The 19867-nt window shown below is 47.3% G+C and overlaps 2 protein-coding genes across 2 annotated transcripts in view; both read right to left on the reverse strand.

Moving 5' to 3' along the window:
* LOC307224864 (uncharacterized protein) overlaps positions 1–12770 on the reverse strand; it is a gene marked incomplete at its 5' end in the record, with an annotated part of 180555 nt that extends 167785 nt beyond the window's left edge. The window contains 7 exons of the mRNA XM_079992034.1: positions 1249–1344; positions 2762–2830; positions 5419–5463; positions 6345–6371; positions 6472–6552; positions 7337–7411; positions 12705–12770. Of these exons, the coding sequence (XP_079848160.1) occupies positions 1249–1344; positions 2762–2830; positions 5419–5463; positions 6345–6371; positions 6472–6552; positions 7337–7411; positions 12705–12770 (459 nt within the window). The remainder of the gene's footprint in view (positions 1–1248; positions 1345–2761; positions 2831–5418; positions 5464–6344; positions 6372–6471; positions 6553–7336; positions 7412–12704) is intronic.
* A 3381-nt stretch (positions 12771–16151) lies between these two features.
* LOC307224865 (collagen alpha-1(XII) chain-like) overlaps positions 16152–19867 on the reverse strand; it is a gene marked incomplete at its 3' end in the record, with an annotated part of 55935 nt that continues 52219 nt past the window's right edge. The window contains exons 21-22 of the mRNA XM_079992035.1: positions 19449–19580; positions 16152–16172 (exon numbers count right to left, since the gene is read on the reverse strand). Coding sequence (XP_079848161.1) covers positions 16152–16172; positions 19449–19580 — 153 coding nt within the window. The remainder of the gene's footprint in view (positions 16173–19448; positions 19581–19867) is intronic.

Here is a 19867-nt window from a genome sequence, read left to right on the forward strand (position 1 = left end):
CAGAACACTGTCCAACCATCTCGTCCTCTGTCGTCCCCTTCTCCTTGTGCCCTCCATCTTTCCCAACATCAGGGTCTTTTCCAGGGAGTCTTCTCTTCTCATGAGGTGGCCAAAGTCTTGGAGCCTCAGCTTCAGGATCTGTCCTTCCAGTGACCACTCAGGGCTGATTTCCTTCAGAATGGAGAGGTTTGATCTTCTTGCAGTCCATGGGACTCTCAAGAGTCTCCTCCAGCACCATAATTCAAAAGCATCCATTCTTCAGCGATCAGCCTTCTTTATGGTCCAGCTCTCACTTCCATACATCACTACTGGGAAAAACATAGCTTGAACTATACGGACCTTTGTTGGCAAGGTCCTGAGCCATTTATAGGATGCTAAAGGCATTCTTTAAATCATTCTGGCCCCTTAATGCTTCTTCCACACTCATGACATTCAAGTTCTCTGCTCTTCAAAGCTTCCAGGAGCATACTCGTTTCCCCCAAAGCTAAGCCCATTCCTGCCTCCATTTTTACTGCACATAGAAGAACCCTCCTTGTACCTTACCTGGAATTGTTTGTTTTTTAAACTGTAACCACCAGCCCTTAGATTCCTCCTTAACCAGCTCTTTACCAGTGTTGTGGTGAGGTCAAACTCCTGAGTACATTTCCCAGCACAATTCAAAGTGTTGGTGCTGACCTTCAAAGCCCTAAACGGCCTCAGTCTAGTATATCTGAAGGTGCGTCTCTGCCCCTATCTTTCTACCCAGACTCTGAGGTCCAGCACCAAGGGCCTTCTGGCGATTCACTCACTGCAAGAAGTGAAGTTACAGGGAACCAGGCAGAGGGCCTTTTTGGTAGTGGCACCCACCCTGTGGAACGCCCTCCCACCAGATGTCAAAGAGAAGAACAACTACCAGACTTTTAGAAGACATCTGAAGGCAGCCCTGTTTAGGGAAGCTTTTAATGTTTAATAGATTATTGTTTTTTAATAATCTGTTGGAAGCCGCACAGAGTGGCTGGGGAAGCCCAGCCAGATGGACGGGATATAAATAAATAAATAATAATAATAATAATAATAATAATAATAATAATAATAATAATTATTATATTACATAACTCAGGCCTCACTGATAATCAGTTTAACAGAAATTCAGTGTCAATTGCCACCGAGCTATTGTTCCCCCACCCACCCACTGAATTCTACTATATGCAAATTGAGACAGCATCCGAGACTAGCATTCCCCTTGCTTGCTTGCAAGCCCATACACACCTTGACTGACAATCCAGGTGGTCCCTGTGGTCCGGGGAGTCCGGGCAAACCTGGTGGTCCTGGCACTCCGGGAACTCCTGGCTGCCCCTTGTAACCCTGAAATGGTTTAACCCAAACATCTGAACAACTGTCATGGATGCAGAGGAGTGGAGAGTGGGAGAGAAACAACTGGGGAACCCGCAAAGGGAAAAGGCTCAGAACCTGGGAATTGTTGGGACCACAATGGGTGGTCAGTGTGATGGCCTGGGACTCGGGCTCGGACTTGGTACCAGAGGAGTCTCAGTCCGCACCGGATCCTTTGCCTCAGGCATCATCTGAACCAAGCCTGGGGCCTGATTCTGAAGAGTCCCAGTCTGCACAGGTTCCCCTGCAACAAACACCAGCTGGGCCGAGTCAGGGGCCTGAGCCTGCCCTGGCTCCAGATGCGGGGATTACCTCATTGCCTTCAGCTGGGAAATCACGTACAGCTGCTCCACTACCAGCTGGGTCAGGGGAGGCTGAGGCGGCCTCTGGGTCTAGTAACCCACAGAGACTGAGGTCTGAGAGAAGGAGAGACCTGAGTACTCACAGGAGGAGTGCTCGCCTTCGGGCGAGACAGGGAAGTGAGTCGCCGGGGGATCAGGACCGGCCGTTACCCCAACAGAGATAAAAGGCTGCTGGAGCCCGCCCCAGGTTGTGGGAGCAACGTTGCTGTTTGCCAGTACCTGCCTGAGACCCTGTGCCTGACCTTGCCTGGTTTCCTGCCCTTGTGACCTGCCTTGGCCCTGTTGGACTGACTCCTCGCAGAATCCTTAGATTCGGGACCGGTCCTGGACCGTGTTGTTTGGGTTAACCCCCAGGCCCAGCACAGTCAGAGGGAGAAGGGGGAGCAGACTGGGAGGAGGAGGTGTTGGAAACTGAAGAGGCAACAGGGTTTAGGGAGCGGGCAGAGTCTGTGGCAGAGAGCAGTTCAGACTCCAAGGCAGAAGTGGAGGCTGGAGGCGAGGGGGGCCAAGAGGCAGAGTGGAGGCAGGCTGCTGAAAAAGCCAGGGTGGACTCCCCCTCCTGCTGCGACCAGTTCCCTTCCTCCCTGGACTCCCAGGATCAGGAGAGTTATGAAGAGGGCAAGGCAGAGACAGACAAGGCGGCAAAGTCTCAGATTGCTCGGGAAGGACCCAGGAGAAGAGGAGACTTAGGCAACTGTGGGAAGGCCTCACTGGGGCAAGAATGGGATGAATTGCTGTGCTCACTGGGCGCCTCACCTCCTGAGCAGTTTGTTCCTTTGACTGAAGAGTTCACGGATCCTGCTTGAGTTATTTCTGACCTGCTCATAGGAACCACCCGACAACAACACAGCAATAAACTCTCCTAGGGCTCAGAGTCAGTGGGAGGAGAGAGAGGAGTTCAATAAACTGTTTTGAATTCAGAGTCTGGGCAAAGCCATGTCCAACCTCTAGAGGAAACAGGATGTATTGGGGAGAAGGGTCAAGTGATAGAAATATTAAGGAGGACAAAATATTTTGCTCCTACTTACAGGCAGTCTGGGTAATCCGTTTTGCCCTGGAATGACCTCCATGCCTCCTAGGACATATCCTGATTCTCCCTGCAGAAGAAGAGATGCTGTGTTTACATGTTGCTAATCAGGCAGGGACGCAGGTGGCGCAGGGACGCAGGTGGCGCTGTGGGTTAAAGCCTCAGCGCCTAGGGCTTGCCGATCGAAAGGTCGGCGGTTCGAATCCCTGCGGCGGGGTGCGCTCCCGCTGCTCGGTCCCAGCGCCTGCCAACCTAGCAGTTCGAAAGCACCTCCGGGTGCAAGTAGATAAATAGGGACCGCTTACCAGCCGGAAGGTAAACGGCATTTCCGTGTGCGGCTCTGGCTCGCCAGAGCAGCGATGTCACGCTGGCCACGTGACCCGGAAGTGTCTCCGGACAGCGCTGGCCCCTGGCCTCTTGAGTGAGATGGGCGCACAACCCCAGAGTCTGGCAAGACTGACCCGTACGGGCAGGGGTACCTTTACCTTTACCTTTTACCTGTGACTCAGCTATACAGCTGCAAATGTCATGTTTTAGGTGCATTATACAAATGTGACACAATAATTGAATGAAACAAATACCTTAGTGGAATGTATGAAAAAGGATATAAAATAAAACTGTGCGATAATACCATGACAATAGAAAAAGTATAATGAGAATGATTGGGGGTTTCATGCAGAAAATTTAATTTGATAGACACGAGGTTGTATAAATTTTTGGTTCTTTTTTTTCTCATTTGTTTTTTCCCGTTTTTGTCTTTTCAAATTTTTTCTTGCTTTTACGTGATGATCTTTTCTTTTTGTATTTAACTTTGCTATACTTAACTTCATTGTATGTTTGTATTTTAAACCAATAAAGATTTATTGAAAAATTAAAAACAAAACAAAAACAAATGCGATAGGAGAGGGCGATGGTGAGCTTATGGGAAATTCAATATATATTTTAAAACATTGTTTTAAAAGCATTTTCACAGTGTTTTGTATATATGCCTAGATTCAGCCCTGATCTGCATTTTCTGAAATGACACGAGAACTTGCGCCTTAGGGGAGTCACCTCGGTGCTGCTAACACAGCGGTTTTGCTTCAACCCTGGAGCTATGCCCATTGTCTCTCAAGACAGTTGGATATCAACAAGTACTACAGAAAGGCTTGTTCCTGGCCACAGTGATCCATGCGACAGTCACCTCCAGGCTTGACTACTGTAATTCGCTCTGCGCAGGGCTGCCCTTGAAACTGTCCCACAAACTCCAGCGGGTGCAGAATGCTGCAGCGAGGCTCCTCATGGGGTCCCTGCCATGGGAGCATATTCACCCAGTGTGTTACCAGTTGCACTGGTTCCCAGTGGAGTATAGGGTCAGGTTTAAGGTGCTGGTTTTGACCTTTAAAGCCCTTTGTGGCTTAGGGCCCTCGTATCTACGGGACCGCCTCTCCTGGTATGCCCCGCAGAGGACCTTAAGGTCCATGAATAACCATAGTTTAGAGGTCCCGGGCCCTAAGGAAGTCAGACTATCCTTCACCAGGGCCAGGGCCTTTTCAGTGATGGCTCTGACCTGGTGGAATGCTCTGTCCCATGAAACTAGGGCCCTTCAGGATTTAATCTCCTTCTGTCTGGCCTGTAAGACAGAGCTATTCTGCCTGGCCTTTAATTTGAATTCACCCTGATCTTTTATTTCCCTTCTTCCCTCCCCCTCCCCTGTTATTCTAAAGCAGCAATGCTGCAGCAAGCAAAGGCTCCAGCAGCCAAGTCAGCTGCTTGTGGCTGCAAAGCCAGACAGGATGTATGTGACTGTTGCCATGGAAACAAAGGGGCAGTCCATTCTTCTTATTGAGCACAGGATGTGAGCTCAGTGTGTGTCATATGACCTGTACAGGATGTACATGGGTGGAGTTTGGAGTTTCTCTCTGTTTGTTGATGAGAGCAGACATCTTTCACTGTATGACTGCTGAAGACAGGAATAAAAGCAATGTAAGATACATTTCTGTCTGTGTCTGATTCCCCTCCCTGGGGATATGCAGGGAGCAGGGAGGAGGAGAAGCAGTTGGTGTGTTTTTCTCACAGCCTGAGGAAAATCGCCGGAACGGACCTCGTGTGTTTTTCCTGCCGGGAGTCGCCGGAGGGAGGTCAAAAGAATTCAGCCGGTGCCTGGAGAGATAGGCACATACCTCTGACCGAGCCTGAATTCCAACATCCCCTTCCCCTTTTATTAAGATCACCCACTCTGAGACACCACAGCTAATTCTCCCCTGGCCTCCTCGCTGGCCCAAGTAGGACCAATTCAGACAGCTAGCCCTGGGGATTATCTAATTGATTTTTGAATTTTATTGTTATTCATGTTTTTATACTGTATTTTATGCTGCTTTTATAATTGTTTTAAAGTGTTTTAAATTTGTTGTTAGCCGCCCTGACCCTGGTTTTTGAACCGGGAAGGGCGGGGTATAAATAAAAATATATTATTATTATTATTATTATTATTATTATTATTATTATTATTATTATTATTCCCCACCCTTTGGTCCCACACTTGGAGATGGCACATAGAGAAGGGCCTGAGATGATGATCTTAAGGTCCAGGCAGGTTCATGCGGAGAAAGATGGTTCGCACAGTCACACGCACATCAATGGGGTCACCAGGATTTAAAAGGCATACAGGAAACTTACTCTGTCTCCTTTTGGCCCTGGAGGTCCTGGGTATCCTGGAGGCCCCTAGAACATCAAGCAAAGGATGGAGGTTTAGGTTCCTGCAAAAACAGAGAACCTGAAGGCACCAAGAGATCTCATGCGCTGCCTGAGGCGAGGGACAAGATGGGGCCTTTAACTCCATTCCATGCATAGAAGCTGACTGGATGACATATGAATCTTACTTCAAGATGGCTTCTCCAACAGAAGTGTACAGCTCTGAAAGACCACCATCTGCATCATCACCTCACTCTGCTTAACAATAAGGCCAACCCTAATTTCTTTCCCCATAAGTTCCCTACTTCCTGGGACCTCTACTCAGCCTTCAGCCTGTCTTCCACATACAGTGGTACCTCGGTTTACGAACTTAATCCATTCCGGAAGCCTGTTCTTAAACCAAAACCGTTCTTGAACCGAGGCTCGCTTTCCCTAATGAGGTCTCCCGCTGCCAGTGCCCTTCCACCGTTCGGCTTCTGTTCATAGACTGAGGTAAAGTTTGCACACTACTTCTTCCGGTTTTGTGGCGTTCGTAAACCAAATCATTCGTAAACAGGACTGTTCTTCAACCGATGTACCACAGTATCTCCTTTTGGTTTCAACAGCAAACAAAACCAGACAATGTTTCCTTCCCTCAGAGAAACCAGACTGCAAGAATCCTGTATCGATGCTCCCCAAGCATTCCAGTCTGGCCAAGCATTGCCAGAGCTTCCACCATAAGCAAGCATAAAACAACACAGCTTAACTGAGTTTAAGTCAGTCAATCAGAGGTGCTCAACTGTCACATGCAAAAAGACCATGCAAATTTGCAGGAAACCTGTAAATGCCCACCCAAAGGACTAACAGGCTTGTTTTAAAAAACTGGGAGGGCAGGACACTGGTTGGGAAAAGGGGTCATACGACCAACTTACATGATCGCCTTGAATGCCAGGGAGACCCTGTCAATTAACAGAGAGAAAGAATAGTGGATGTTACAAAGACTGGACACAATAAGGCAAACCTTTCGAAGACGCTTTCAATTCAGACCCCAATATCTACCATGAGTCCAGGGGAACCAGGGGGACCAGTTCGTCCAGGCCTGCCAGGCAATCCAGGAATCCCATCTTTCCCAGGGAGTCCCTAAATATCAGGTGGAAACAGCAGAGTTGAAATGGAAGGGAGTCTCTTAGGAAAAACGTGTGCTGCTGCTGGAAGCATTTTGAAGGACGCTGTTGAAGGAATGGGTTTCCCATTCTAAAATCGGACTGTGCAGTCAGTCTGAAAGGGGCCCCAAAATCCCATTTTTTAGCATTAGCTAAAAATCATTAACTTGAGCTCTTGAGCAAATGTATAACAAGAACACAGCTGTATAAACAAAGCTCTCTCCTTTATCAGTCTGTGATGCCTAATGAATGGCCTTGCCAGTTCCAAAGTGGAGCAGGGATGACACATCTGGGTCTTATCTTACATCCTGACCACAATGACGCACAGAGCAGAATAAACTCTTTATCTGAACCAAGCCTCAATGTCATTTGACTCCTTCCTCCCTGTTCTGGGAGCAACGCTCACCCTACCAATCGGTAAAGTCTAATAAGGCTACACTGTTACATTTACAGTTTAATGGCAAAACATCTCAGGGCGGTTTGCAGAATAGAATGCAAGATAAAACACAGCAAATCATTAAATCAAAACAACAAGACAATAACACCCCCTTCCCACAGATCTATTTAAAAGGCTGTAGGATATTAATCAGCCCAAAGGCCTGGTTGGAGAGGAATGTTTTAAATATATATAATGAAGGCGTCAGGTGAATCTCCCTGGGGAGAGGGGAGTATTCCACAAACAGGGAGCCACTACTACAGAAAAGGCCCGACACTCGTGTGTCCACGTGTTGACGCAAAACCCAGCCTGTTCCCTCACTTACCCGCTCTCCTTTTTCCCCCTTGGTGGTGAAACTAAACGGGTCGTAGCCCCCTCCTGTGCGAAGACCCGTGAAGCTCTGGAAAGGAAAGTCAGAAAAGGAGTGTCATTCAAGATGCTGTTCTCCTCCTCGTCCTCCTCCTTGTTTCCCAAGGTCAAGCCATCTACTTTTTAGAAGTCGATTGCATTTCCAACACAGACTGTATACAGCAGGGTGGGGACCCTGGCAGCCCCCCCCCCAGTGTTGTTCAAGCTTATTAATAAGGCAACCAAATCCAGGCAGTTTACCTCCCCGCCGCAGCGGTACCTATTTATCTACTTGCACTGGCATGCTTTCAAACTGCTAGGTAGGCAGGAGCTGGGACAGAGCAACGGAAGCTCACCCCGTTGTGGGGATTCGAACCACTGACCTTCTGATCAGCAAGCCCAAGAGACTCAGTGGTTTAGACTGTTAGTTTCTGTTTCCTCACTGAGCAGCTGCTTGCAGTCACAAGACGGTGTTTACATTCCACAGAGTCCAGATACTGTTGGATTCTCACAGGAAAGGGAGACTGGATTTCCTGTTTCTGTCGTTCCGTTGTGGGAGTTGCTCTCTGCTTCTCACAGAGACAAGATGTATATTTGTATGCTCTCTGCATAGCTTAGGAATAAAGCTTTTCGCAATGTAGCCATACCTGCCTCATCCTTTCGTTTGCGGACACTGGGATTAAACTTTTTGGGCTCAAGTCAAGATGAGCCGTATCAGCTCAAGGGCCAGAGCTGAATAAACTAACATAGACCACAGCGCCACCTGCGTCCACTGTTTAGTATATGGTGTCCTCTCCTGCACTGATACACCTTCCATATAATTTGAAAATGCAGGGCTGTAAGTATTGGTGTTTTGCAACTTTGACCTGTTGCAGGACCTTAGCAGAGCATACACAGAGTTGCAGAAAGCAATCAGTAGCAGGAAGGATGGAAGAAGCAGCAAGAAGACGCTGCTACTAGTAACTTGGTTACTTAGAGGTGTTTATTATTTACAGTAGATTCTACAAGTTACTAAAAGGGACGCGGGTGGCGCTGTGGGTTATAATTATTATTATTATTATTATTATTATTATTATTATTATTATTATTTATACCCCTCCCATCTGGCTGGGCCTCCCCAGCCACTCTGGGCGGCTTCCATAGAAACCAAAAATACAGTAAAATATCACACGTTAAAAACTTCCCTGAACAGGGCTGCCTTAAGATGTCTTCTGAATGTCAGGTAGTTGTTTATCGCTTTGACATCTGCTGGAAGGGCGTTCCACAGGGCCAGCGCCATTACCGAGAAGGCCCTCTGCCTGGTTCCCTGTAGCTTTGCTTCTCGCAATGAGGGAACCGCCAGAAGGCCCTCGGCGCTGGACCTCAGCGTCCGGGCAGAACGATGGGGGTGGAGATGCTCCTTCAGGTATACGAGGCCGTTTAGGGCTTTAAAGGTCAGCACCAACACTTTGAATTGCGCTCGGAAACGCACTGGGAGCCAATGTAGGTCTTTCAAGACCAGTGTTATATGGTCTCGGCGGCCGCCCCCAGTCACCAGTTTAGCTGCCGCATTCTGGATTAGTTGTACTTTCCGGCTCACCTTCAAAGGTAGCCTCATGTAGAGCGCATTGCAGTAGTCCAAGCGGGAGATAACTAGAGCATGCACCACTCTGGCGAGTCAGTCTGCGGGCAGGGAGGGTCTCAGCCTACGTACCAGATGGAGCTGGTAAACAGCTGCCCTGGACACAGATTTGACCTGTGCCTCCATGGACAGCTGTGAGTCCAAAATGACTCCCAGGCTGTGCACCTGGTCCTTCAGGGGCACAGTTACTCCATTCAGGACCAGGGAATCCTCCACACCTGCCCGCCTCCTGTCCCCCCAAAACAGTACTTCTGTCTTGTCAGGATTCAACCTCAATCTGTTAGCCGGTATCCATCCTCCAACCGCCTCCAGACACTCACACAGGACCTTCACCGCCTTCACTGGTTCTGATTTAAAAGAGAGGTAGAGCTGGGTATCATCCGCATACTGATGAACACCCAGCCCAAACCTCCTGATGATCTCTACCAGCGGCTGCATGTAAATGGTTGGCTTCACTCGTCCAAGCAGCCTGTCCACATCCTTGGAGGTAACAGATTGGAACTGATCCCATTCAACTTGACTAGACAGAACTCTAGCACTCTCCTGCCCCGGCCCTGCTCCCATGGTGGAGTCTACTTCTTCCCGAATCTGAGCGATTTTATCTGCAAAAAACTTTGCAAAATCATTGCAGGAGATCATGTGGCCCGTACTGGGCCCCAATGTCGCAGGTGGTTCCGCTAAATTGTGAACCACCTGAAAAAGTCTCCTGCTGCTGTTTTCTGCAGATGCAATAGAGGCGGTGAAGAAATTCTTCTTCGCCGTCACTATCGCCACTTGGTTGGCTCGACGCTGAGCTCTAACCTGTGTCCGGTCAGATTCGGAATGAGTTATCCACCACCTGCGCTCTAGCCGTCTCAACGATTGTTTCATTGCCCTCAGATCCGTGGAAAACCACAGGGCTGTCCGGGCTCCATGCAATCGGAGAGGGCACTTCGGAGCCAAACAGTCAATAGCCCTGGTTAACTCCACATTCCAGCGGGCCACCAGGGAATCGGCTGAAAGGCCATCAACATGGGATAAAGCATCCCCTACCACTCTCTGGAAACCATTTGGATCCATTAAGTGGCGGGGGCGGACCATCCGAATCGGTCCCACCTCCCTGCAGAGGGGATGGGTCGCAGAGAAGTCCAGTTGCACCAGGAAGTGATCTGACCATGGCACTTCTTTCGTTTCGCTTTTACTTAGCGTCAGATCACCAACATCCATAGAGGTAAACACCAGGTCCAAGGCATGTCCACGGCTATGGGTTGGGCCAGACTTATTCAGGGACACCCCCATGGAGGCCATGCTTTCCACAAAGTCCCGAGCGGCCCCTTGTATGGTCGTGTCGGCATGGATGTTAAAATCCCCTAGGACAACCAAGCTAGGTGTCTCCAGGAGAACATCCACCACGATCTGAAGCAGCTCGGGCAGGGAATCCTTGGTGCAGCGGGGAGGTCGGTACACCAAAAGGAATCCTGTACTGCCCCTATTGCCCAACTTCCAGAACATGCACTCGGAAAACTGGGTCTTCCCAATAGGACGCCTGGTGCAAACTAATGACTTCCTAAAAATCACTGCAACCCCCCCTCCCCGCCCACATGACCTGGGTTGCTGTGCGTAAGAGAAACCTGGTGGACAAGCAGCGGCAAGGACAGGCCCATCTGCTTCCTCCAACCAAGTCTCTGTTACACATGCCAGGTCAAGTCCTCCATCCATGATCAAGTCATGGATGGCAGTGGTCTTATGAATCATTGACCTGGCAATGCACAGCAGCACCTTCAGGTCATGTGGGTATCCCTTGCTGATTCTAGTATCCATCCGGTCAGGACCAGACCCGGAGGCAGGAACAGTCCTCAGACAACGACAAAACCTGCCCCCTCTGTAATGACATGGTCTAGTCTTAGCGTAACTCCTCCTCCTACCCGTGATCACTGAGATCGGTTGTCCCAGTGCATCCCCCCCCCCCTGTGGAACATGCCCCAGCCATTTTGTGGGCTGGGGCCCACTCCCCGGCAGCCCTGACCCCTCCCCTTAAGAACAAAATAACACCTTAAACAAACAAACAAAACCAATAAAACAATACAAACAAAAAACTGTAAAAATTACAAAAACATCAAAATAAGAATAAAAAAAATTCCCCAAGTCCAACCAAACATCCATCCCACCCCCACCCCCCACATACAAAAAATCCAAAAGAAATTTTTAAAAACACTCTGTGCCCCTCTGGCAGTAACAGCAACTGTCCTAGTGAGGCCTGTCAGGCCCCACCCTGGGCCAGGTGGTAAGTGGCAAGAGCAGGGCCCTCAGGCACTCACTCAGGGGAGTCCTCCTGGGCAGCAGGCAGCAAGCAGCAAGCAGTCCTTGTGAGGCTTCAGGCCCCGCCCCGCCCCAGGCCAGGTGGTAAGTGGCAAGAGCAGGGCCCTCAAGCACTCACTCAGGGGAGTCCTCCTGGGCCTTAAACCTCCTTAAACCACAGAGCCTAGGACTTGCCGATCAGAATGTCGGCAGTTCGAATCCCCGCGACGGGGTGAGCTCCCGTTGCTCGGTCCCTGCTCCTGCCAACCTAGCAGTTTGAAAGCACATCAAAGTGCAAGTAGATAAATAGGTACCTCTCCAGTGGGAAGGTAAACGGCGTTTCCGTGTGCTGCTCTGGTTCGCCAGAAGCGGCTTAGTCATGCTGGCCACATGACCCGGAAGCTGTACGCCAGCTCCCTTGGCCAATAAAGCGAGATGAGCGCCGCAACCCCAGAGTCGGCCACGACTGGACCTAATGGTCAGGGGTCCCTTTACCTTTACCTACAAGTTACTATATACATGAACAGATATGGATCTTAACTAGCTCTCTCTTAACAAACGACTCTCAGACTCTACACTGACCAACACACACTCCTGTCAGTAAGGTCATAAATCATCATGCCTGTGTGAGACCTCAACCAATGGCAGAGCTGTTTCCAAGGTCCCATATCTCTAGGCAGATAACTCCTCTCTGCTCAGTCATCCTTGGCTTTCAGCCAATGCTTAATTGACCGTGTAAAGCTGAACAGAACGGCATGTACAGTGGTGCCCCGCAAGACGAATGCCTTGCAAGACGGAAAACCCGCTAGACGAAAGGGTTTTCCGTTTTGGAGGTGCTTCGCAAAACGAATTTCCTATGGGCTTGCTTCGCAAGACAAAAATGTCTTGCGAGTTCCTGCGGGTTTTTTCCCTTTCCCCCCCTTTTTCTAAGCCGCTAAGCCGCTTATCAGCTGATCCGATAAGCCGCTAAGCCGCTTAACAGCTGATCCGCTAAGCCGCTTATCAGCTGATCCGCTAAGCCGCTAATAGCGCTAAGCCGCTAAGCCGCTAATGGGCTTGCTTCACAAGACGAAAAAACCACAAGACGAAGAGACTCGCAGAACGGATTCTTTTCGTCTTGCGAGGCACCACTGTAGTCAAAAAACCCAACAGTAAGTGATTTCTGAAGATGCCATTGGGCTATATCTCAAATCTTTCCTAACTATTGGCCATGCTGTTTGAGGCTGATAGGAACTGGGGTTCAGCAACATCTGGAGATGCTCAGCTTCTCCATCCTTGTGGCATAAGTCCTAGGTTCTTCTAGAGCTCCGTTCTAGAGAGGAATCTCAACCCAACCTCAGCAGACCCAAGCATGATGCTAACAGAAAGCGTGTTGTGCCTGTGAGGTGTCTTTTGTGGACCTTAAAAAGACAAAACTCCTTCCCCAACTTACTGGATCATCACTTACCACATCTCCAGGTGGGCCTTGGTCTCCCTGGGCAAGGAGGAAAAATGAGAAAAGGCACAGGTTCATAGAAATGTAGGTATTATAAGCGTAGATATATTGAAGGAATTGAGAACGCTGTTTATATACGCAACCAGAGCTGTGGGAACATTACTAGCCCAATATTGGAAGCAGATAGGATGCCATCTAAAATAGATTGGCAGACAAAATTATTTGAATATGCTGAGATGGCAAGATTAACAGCAGAAGTTAGAAACCACGAGGACCAAAAATGTAATACAAATATAGACAATTTTTAAAAGATCATTGCAAATATTTGAAATCTCTGACAGGCTTTGAATGTCTCCTGCAAAGTGACATAAATTATGGATCTAGATTCGGGTAGGTAGCCGCAGTGGCGTAGCGTGGGGGGTGCAGGGGGGGCGGCTGCACTGGGCGCAACATCTGGGGGTTAGGGAAATCCACGGGTTAGGGGGCGCAAATCCACGGGTTAGGGGGCGCAAATCCATGGGTTAGGGGGCGCAAATTACTTGCCTTGCCCCGGGTGCTGATAACCCACGCTACGCCACTGGGTAGCCGTGTTGGTCTGATGCAGTTGATTACATATATATACATACATACACACACATATATATATATTTGCCCAGTAGCACCTTAGAGACCAACTAAGTTTGCTCTTGTTATAAGCTTTCGTGTGCATGCACACTACTTCAGATATATGGATATATTGGACAAGTACAATCTTGTTGTTGTTTAGCTGTTTAGTCGTCTCCGACTCTTCGTGACCCCATGGACCAGAGCATGCCAGGCACTCCTGTCTTCCACTGCTTCCCACAGTTTGGTCAAACTCATATTCATAGCTTCGAGAACACTGTCCAACCATCTCGTCCTCTGTCATCCCCTTCTCCTTGTGCCCTCCATCTTTCCCAACATCAGGGTCTTTTCCAGGGAGTCTTCTCTTCTCATGAGGTGGCCAAAGTCTTGGAGCCTCAGCTTCAGGATCTGTCCTTCCAGGGAGCACTCAGGGCTGATTTCCTTCAGAATGGATCGGTTTGATCTTCTTGCAGTCCATGGGACTCTCAAGAGTCTCCTCCAGCACCATAATTCAAAAGCATCAATTCTTTAGCGATCAGCCTTCTTTATGGTCCAGCTCTTACTTCCATACATCACTACTGGGAAAACCATAGCTTGAACTATACGGACCTTTGTTGGCAATGTGATGTCTCTGCTTTTTAAGATGCTGTCTAGGTTTGTCATTGCTTTCCTCCCAAGAAGCAACGTCTTTTAATTTCGTGATACAATCGTAATACAATCTAGATACTACTTAATATGCAGTAAATATAGGAACCACGTTTGGGCAGAGGGAAGTACCGGTAATTTACTTTTTTATATAAATTTATGTTATTTCCAACATTCAAGTATTTATTGATCTATGTATATTTTGGATGGGAAATAATAATAATAATAATAATAATAATAATAATAATAATAATAATAATATTTCTTCCCCAGCCACTCTGGGCAGCTTCCAACAGAAGGTTAAAAATACATTAAAAACTTCCCTAAACAGGGATGCATACCCCAGTTTTTTAAAAAAATAAAGTTTATCTGCAAAAAAATAAAAAAATATTTATAGAAATGTAGAACTGTAGAGGAAGGAGAAACCACAACCTCCCGAGGGAGACTGTTCCACTGCAGAACAGCTCCTACGATCAGAAAATACTTCCTGATGTTTAGTCATAGGAACCGAGGGCATTTTTATGGGAGGAATTAGTTCTGCGGCATCTGCCTTTCAGAGCAGGTGGCCTGCGGGTAATTCAGTTGGAAGCACAGGCTGTCAGACCAAGAACAGCTCAATCCAAGCAAGAAGGTCCTCAGAAGGAGGCGCGAGATCTGTCTCATCAGCTTTAAAGGAGCCCATGGGATCCTGTCCCCTGACAGCAGCAATACAACCCTTTGCCTAAACGCTTCGCACAATGGAACCTGATTCTTCCCTGCAGCTGGTTTCCAGTCACCATCCTTTTAACTGTCTGGGGTTTCCATTGCAGCCTCTTTCGTTGCTGAAGAGGCAAGCCACGTTTCCGTTTGAGCAGTACGTAATTTATTGTGCGGGAAAGCTGCTTGTCTCTTCGGCACATAGGGCTGGCTCTGGCTCATTTGAAGTTGTTGTTGTTGCTTAGGACCCTTGTATTTATGGGACCGCCTCTTCTGGTATGCCCTACAGAGGACCTAAAGGTCCATGAAATACCATAGTTTAGAGGTCCCGGGCCCTAAGGAAGTCAGACTATCCTCCACCAGGGCCAGGGCCTTCTCAGTGGTGGCTCCGACCTGGTGGAATGCTCTGTCCCAGGAGACCAGGGCCCTGCAGGATTTAACCTCCTTCCGTCGGGCCTGTAAGACAGAGCTATTCCGCCTGGCCTTTAATTTGAATTCAGCCTGATCTTTTATTTCCTTTCTCTTTCCTTCCCCTCCCCTTTTATGAAGATTACCTGCTCTGAGACCCCACAGCTAATTCTCCCCTGGCGTCCTCACTGGCCCAAGTAGGACTAATTCAGCCAGTTAGCCCTGGGGATTATCCAATGCTTATTAGATGGACTTCCCCTAAATTGATTTCTGAACTTTGAATTTTATTGTTATTCATGTTTCTATACTGTGTTTTATGCTGCTTTTACAATTAAGTGTTTTAAATTTGTTGTTAGCCTGGTTTTTGAACCGGGAAGGGCGGGGTATAAATAAAAAATTATTTATTTATTATTTATTTATGGCTTCAGTGAGCACCTGGGAAGGCATTTAGGAGCACTCGTTTCCCCAGATCAGTTTAAGAACAGCTGGGTGATCTCATAACTAATGTTACAGTTACAGTATCCTAAATATTTCTAGTCCAGAGTCTTAATGCATAATCTACTGTATTTTTCGCTCTATAGGAGGCATGTTTCCCCCTCCAAAAATGAAGGGGAAATGTGTGTGCGTCCTATGGGGCGAATGCAGGCTTTTGCGGATAGCAGCCTGCAACCCAAAGCCGAGGGAGCGCAGTGCTTTCCCCCCCTTTATTTCCCCCCCAAAAAACTAGGTGCGCTCTATGGTCTGGTGCGCCCTATAGAGCGAAAAATACGGTAAATTCTGTAAACAGGTTATCTGTTTAGCCTCTGGTGCTTCCAAACATTGTGAATCCAGAACAAACAAACAAAAAACACAACCCAAAAAACCCTGATCAGGTTATAATACTTGCCTTCTCTCCTTTCTGAGCCTGCAAACAGAGAACAGCAATTATTATTGTTGTTATTATTATTAGGCCTTTATTTTATTCCACCCTTCAGCCAAAAAAGGCTCCCAGAGTGGCTTTCAAGTATTACTGAGAGGACAGACTCTGACTTCAGGTTTGCAGCATAAGAGACGCAACACAAAAGGAAAGGGAACTAGGAGGGAAGAGGAGGAAATCAGCCTCAGGAACTAATTTTTAGTTACAGAGATCTGGAATGGAAATATTTGAAGAGAAGCGTTAGACCCCAAATTTCCCATTCAATACATTTACGTTACAGCGATTGTTCCACTGGCATATCAACGATGTATCTTTCTCCCTCCGTATAATTAGGATTGCTCTGCCACCTCTCCCTCATTTTTTTGGTCTCATGCATTTTAATCCGTAGACAACTGCCTATATCTACACTTTATCACTATTTCCCAACTTGCTTCATGCAACTGCATATTCTTCTTTCCAATTTCCCTGCAATTACATCTCGGACAAACCTCCCTCTCTCCGTCCCATTTCTTAGAATATGTCCTATCATCTCCCGAGACAGACGGATGCCAACAACTGAATTGCCTCTTCATCGTAATTGGTATCAGTCTTTATCCTTCTCCCAGCCTGTCCAATTTCCCTTTCTATTCAACTCCTTTCACCTATTCTGTTTTTCGCTACCAGTTTTGCAAACGTCTCTGTTGCTCATGCAGTTTTCCATTCTGCCCAAGCGGCGCTTAATAAGTGTGTCTTCCTTGTTCCCTTTTTTCATCTTATTCCCATCCGGGGGGGAAACGACAGATGTAAATAAATATAGAATGATAATTTTTTCTTCCCGTCCCATTTCTCATCTCATAAAAACGTCACTTTCACTGTAAAGAACCGGCTTTAAAATTCTGCTCTGGGTGGTTTGGTGTTGCTTTTGAGATATTTCAACCCTGATTTGTGGAGATGGCTCAATCGACTGGCAAACTCAGAGGAAACTCAAAGCAAAAATTTGCGGGAAAATGGGATGGTTATAGAAGATATGTTCAAAAAGGCAATGACAGTTTTGACTCTGTGCTAGCGTTCGAGTGACAAAGGAAGTAAAAGGAGGTGGACAACAATTAAGGATTTATTACGTTTTCTGAATGTATTAGAAAATCTATATAGAAAGGTTTATTGTTTTGTGTACATTCAATTGTAAGATAAACTATATGCGAAGGGACCTGACAGGAAGTCAAAATTGAAGAAAAGATTTTGTAAGATAAAAGGGGGGGGGGATAATTATTTTCACTATTATCACTATTTCTGTGTGCGTGTATGTGTGTGTGTGTTTGTGCGGGTGTGTGTTTTGTATGGAATGTTTGGGAGGAAATAGGACGGTAAATAACAAATAACAAACAAAATATTGATGTATGTAATTTTTATTTCTCAATTATATTTTGTGGTGGTATGGTTGTAATGTTTTTTGTAACATAAAATCATTCAATAAAAATTATTTTTTAAAAAAATAGATATTTCAATCCTGGCACATGCAAGTCATGCGTGTTTGAGTGCACTTTAGGGAAAAGGATATTTTTCGGCACATTTGACACAAAGGACGAACTCCCCCCACCCCACCATCCCACTGTGGTCCAGGGTGTGATGGCCTGGGATATTGACTCGGATGTTGAACCTGAGGGATCCCAGCCTGCACAGGAGTCCCTGCCTCCAGAACCAGCTGAGCCGGGGCTGGAGCTTGAGCCTGAAGGGTCCTCACCTGTGCTGGATCCTCAGGTGCAGGCACCAGCTGAGTCTGCTCTGGCTCCTGAGGTGATGGAGGACCCATTGCCTGCAGGTGCTCCACTCTCAGCCCCGTCAGAGGAAGCTGAGGTTGCCTCTGGGTCCGGTAACCCTCCAGCCTCTCCTGAGCTGCAGAGGCTCAGGGCAGAGAGGCGGAGGGAACTAAGTTCCTGCAGGAGGAGGGCTCGCCTCCAGGCCAGGAGAGGTGAGTCACCTGTGGACCGAGGCCACCCTATGCCTCGGGGCAGATAAAAGCCAGCCAACCCCAGTCCCAGGTTGCGGGAGCAACGTTCTTGCTAGCCTGTTCCTGCCTGCACCCTGTCCTGCTCTTCTGCCAGAGTTCCTGACCCCACCTGACTCCCCGCCCTGGACCCAGCTACAGCTTTGATGGACAGCCTCCATACCGCACCCTCGACCTCGGACTGGACTCGGACCTCGCCTCTCGGTTAGCCCCTGGGACCAGCACACAGAGCATCACTCAGGTGGTCTGCGGCCAGAGCTGTCTTAAGCATATGTGGTGCCGGGATGCAAAGATCCGCCCGGTACCCCCTCCGAGGTTGCCCAGTCCCAGGAGCGCAGGAGGGTGGCGGCAGCCGGCCGCCTCAGCATCTCGCTGGCTCGGTCATCCCTGAACTCGTGGCGCAGAGCTGCCCACAGCAGAAGAGCCTGCTGTGGTGCTCCGACCGACCGGCAGGCTCTACCCCAGACTAAACTCTCAGGCCCCGAACTCTTGGCCTGGCGACCTTGAGAGCACAGTGCCCGGGTGCCCCGACCCCTAGCGCCTATGGGTAAGACGGCCCTGGAGAATGCATATTATGCTCTTAATGTTGTGTGTTGTGCAAGGAAGGTGTGTGTGGGATGGGCCACAAGTAACAAGAGGGTGGGCAGGAAAGAGAGGAAGAGAGGAAGCGATTTAAAAGGAGCGGTTTGATTATTTATGTAGACAAAGATTAAATGTAAAGCATTGGTTGTGTTTAGAATAGATTTATGAAAGATTTAGAAAACTTATTGATCATAATATTTGTATGAGATTGTATGGGGAAAATACGAAATAACAGATACAATCTTGTTTAAAATGTATATAGGAAGTGCGGTGTAAGCGATGGAAGTCAATCAATGAAATTTTATTATTGAGATATTTGTAGAATAAATTTGGAAGAAATTCTTCCAACTTTTCTTCTTCTTTTTCTCCTTGTTTTTTTTCCTTTTTTTCCTTTTTCCTTTTTTGTTCTTTTTTATATGTGTGTGCTTATCTGAAGTGTGTGTGTATGTATGTATGTATGTGTTTGCAATGTTTTGCTTGTGTTTTGTAATAATTATGCTAAATAAAATTATAAAATTATAAAAAAGAAAAAAGTAACAAGAAGGTGGGCAGGGAAGAGAGGAAGTAATTTAAAAGGAGTGAATTAGCAGTACGAAAGACAGAGTTACTCAGAGAGAACTAACATTAATATTGATTTTCAATATATAGATATTGCATCATCATTGCTTCTTTTTACATCTTATATATTAGAATTCCACGGAATACAACAAAATGCATGCAATGCAGAATAAAGTAAGCAAGAAAAATTCAAATTCAAAACCATGCAGCGTCTAGCACAGTGCATTGCAATTGCTACAACAGGCAGCCAAGCTCCCGGTCATCTCCCCTGAAGAATTTTCACGTGGTCCTTGGGTTGGGGGGTGGGGTGGGGTGGGGTGGAGTGAAGGGACATCCTGCTGTATTGAATCACTGGCTGGCTTACTTTTGAGCACCGTGGGTCACAGGGTCCTTGCGGGGTCTGAACCGTCAGGGGAACTGAAGAGGAACTGGAGACGGGTACCGCCCTCTTTGCATCCACAAGCCCTTCCACCTTGTTCATCTCCTTGCTGGAAATCTGAGAACAACGGACGTTGGGTTAGGCTGGCCAAAGGCCGTTGAGGTATAACCTCTTCCTTTTTTAAAAAAAATATATCTTTATTGGTTTAAAATACAAAGATACAAACATACAACAAAGGCAAGGATTTCAGATTTAAATGCAAAAAAAGAAAAGAAAAGAGGGGAAAAAGAAAAATTTTGTAACAAAGACAAAAAAAATGATATAAAGGGGGGGGGACCAAAGATTTATATGACATTATATCTATCAAATAATTTTATTTTATTTTTTTGCAAAAAACTTCCAAT

This window comes from Podarcis cretensis, assembly GCF_951804945.1.
Source record: "Podarcis cretensis genome assembly, chromosome: 10".
Taxonomy (NCBI): Eukaryota; Metazoa; Chordata; class Lepidosauria; order Squamata; family Lacertidae; genus Podarcis; species Podarcis cretensis.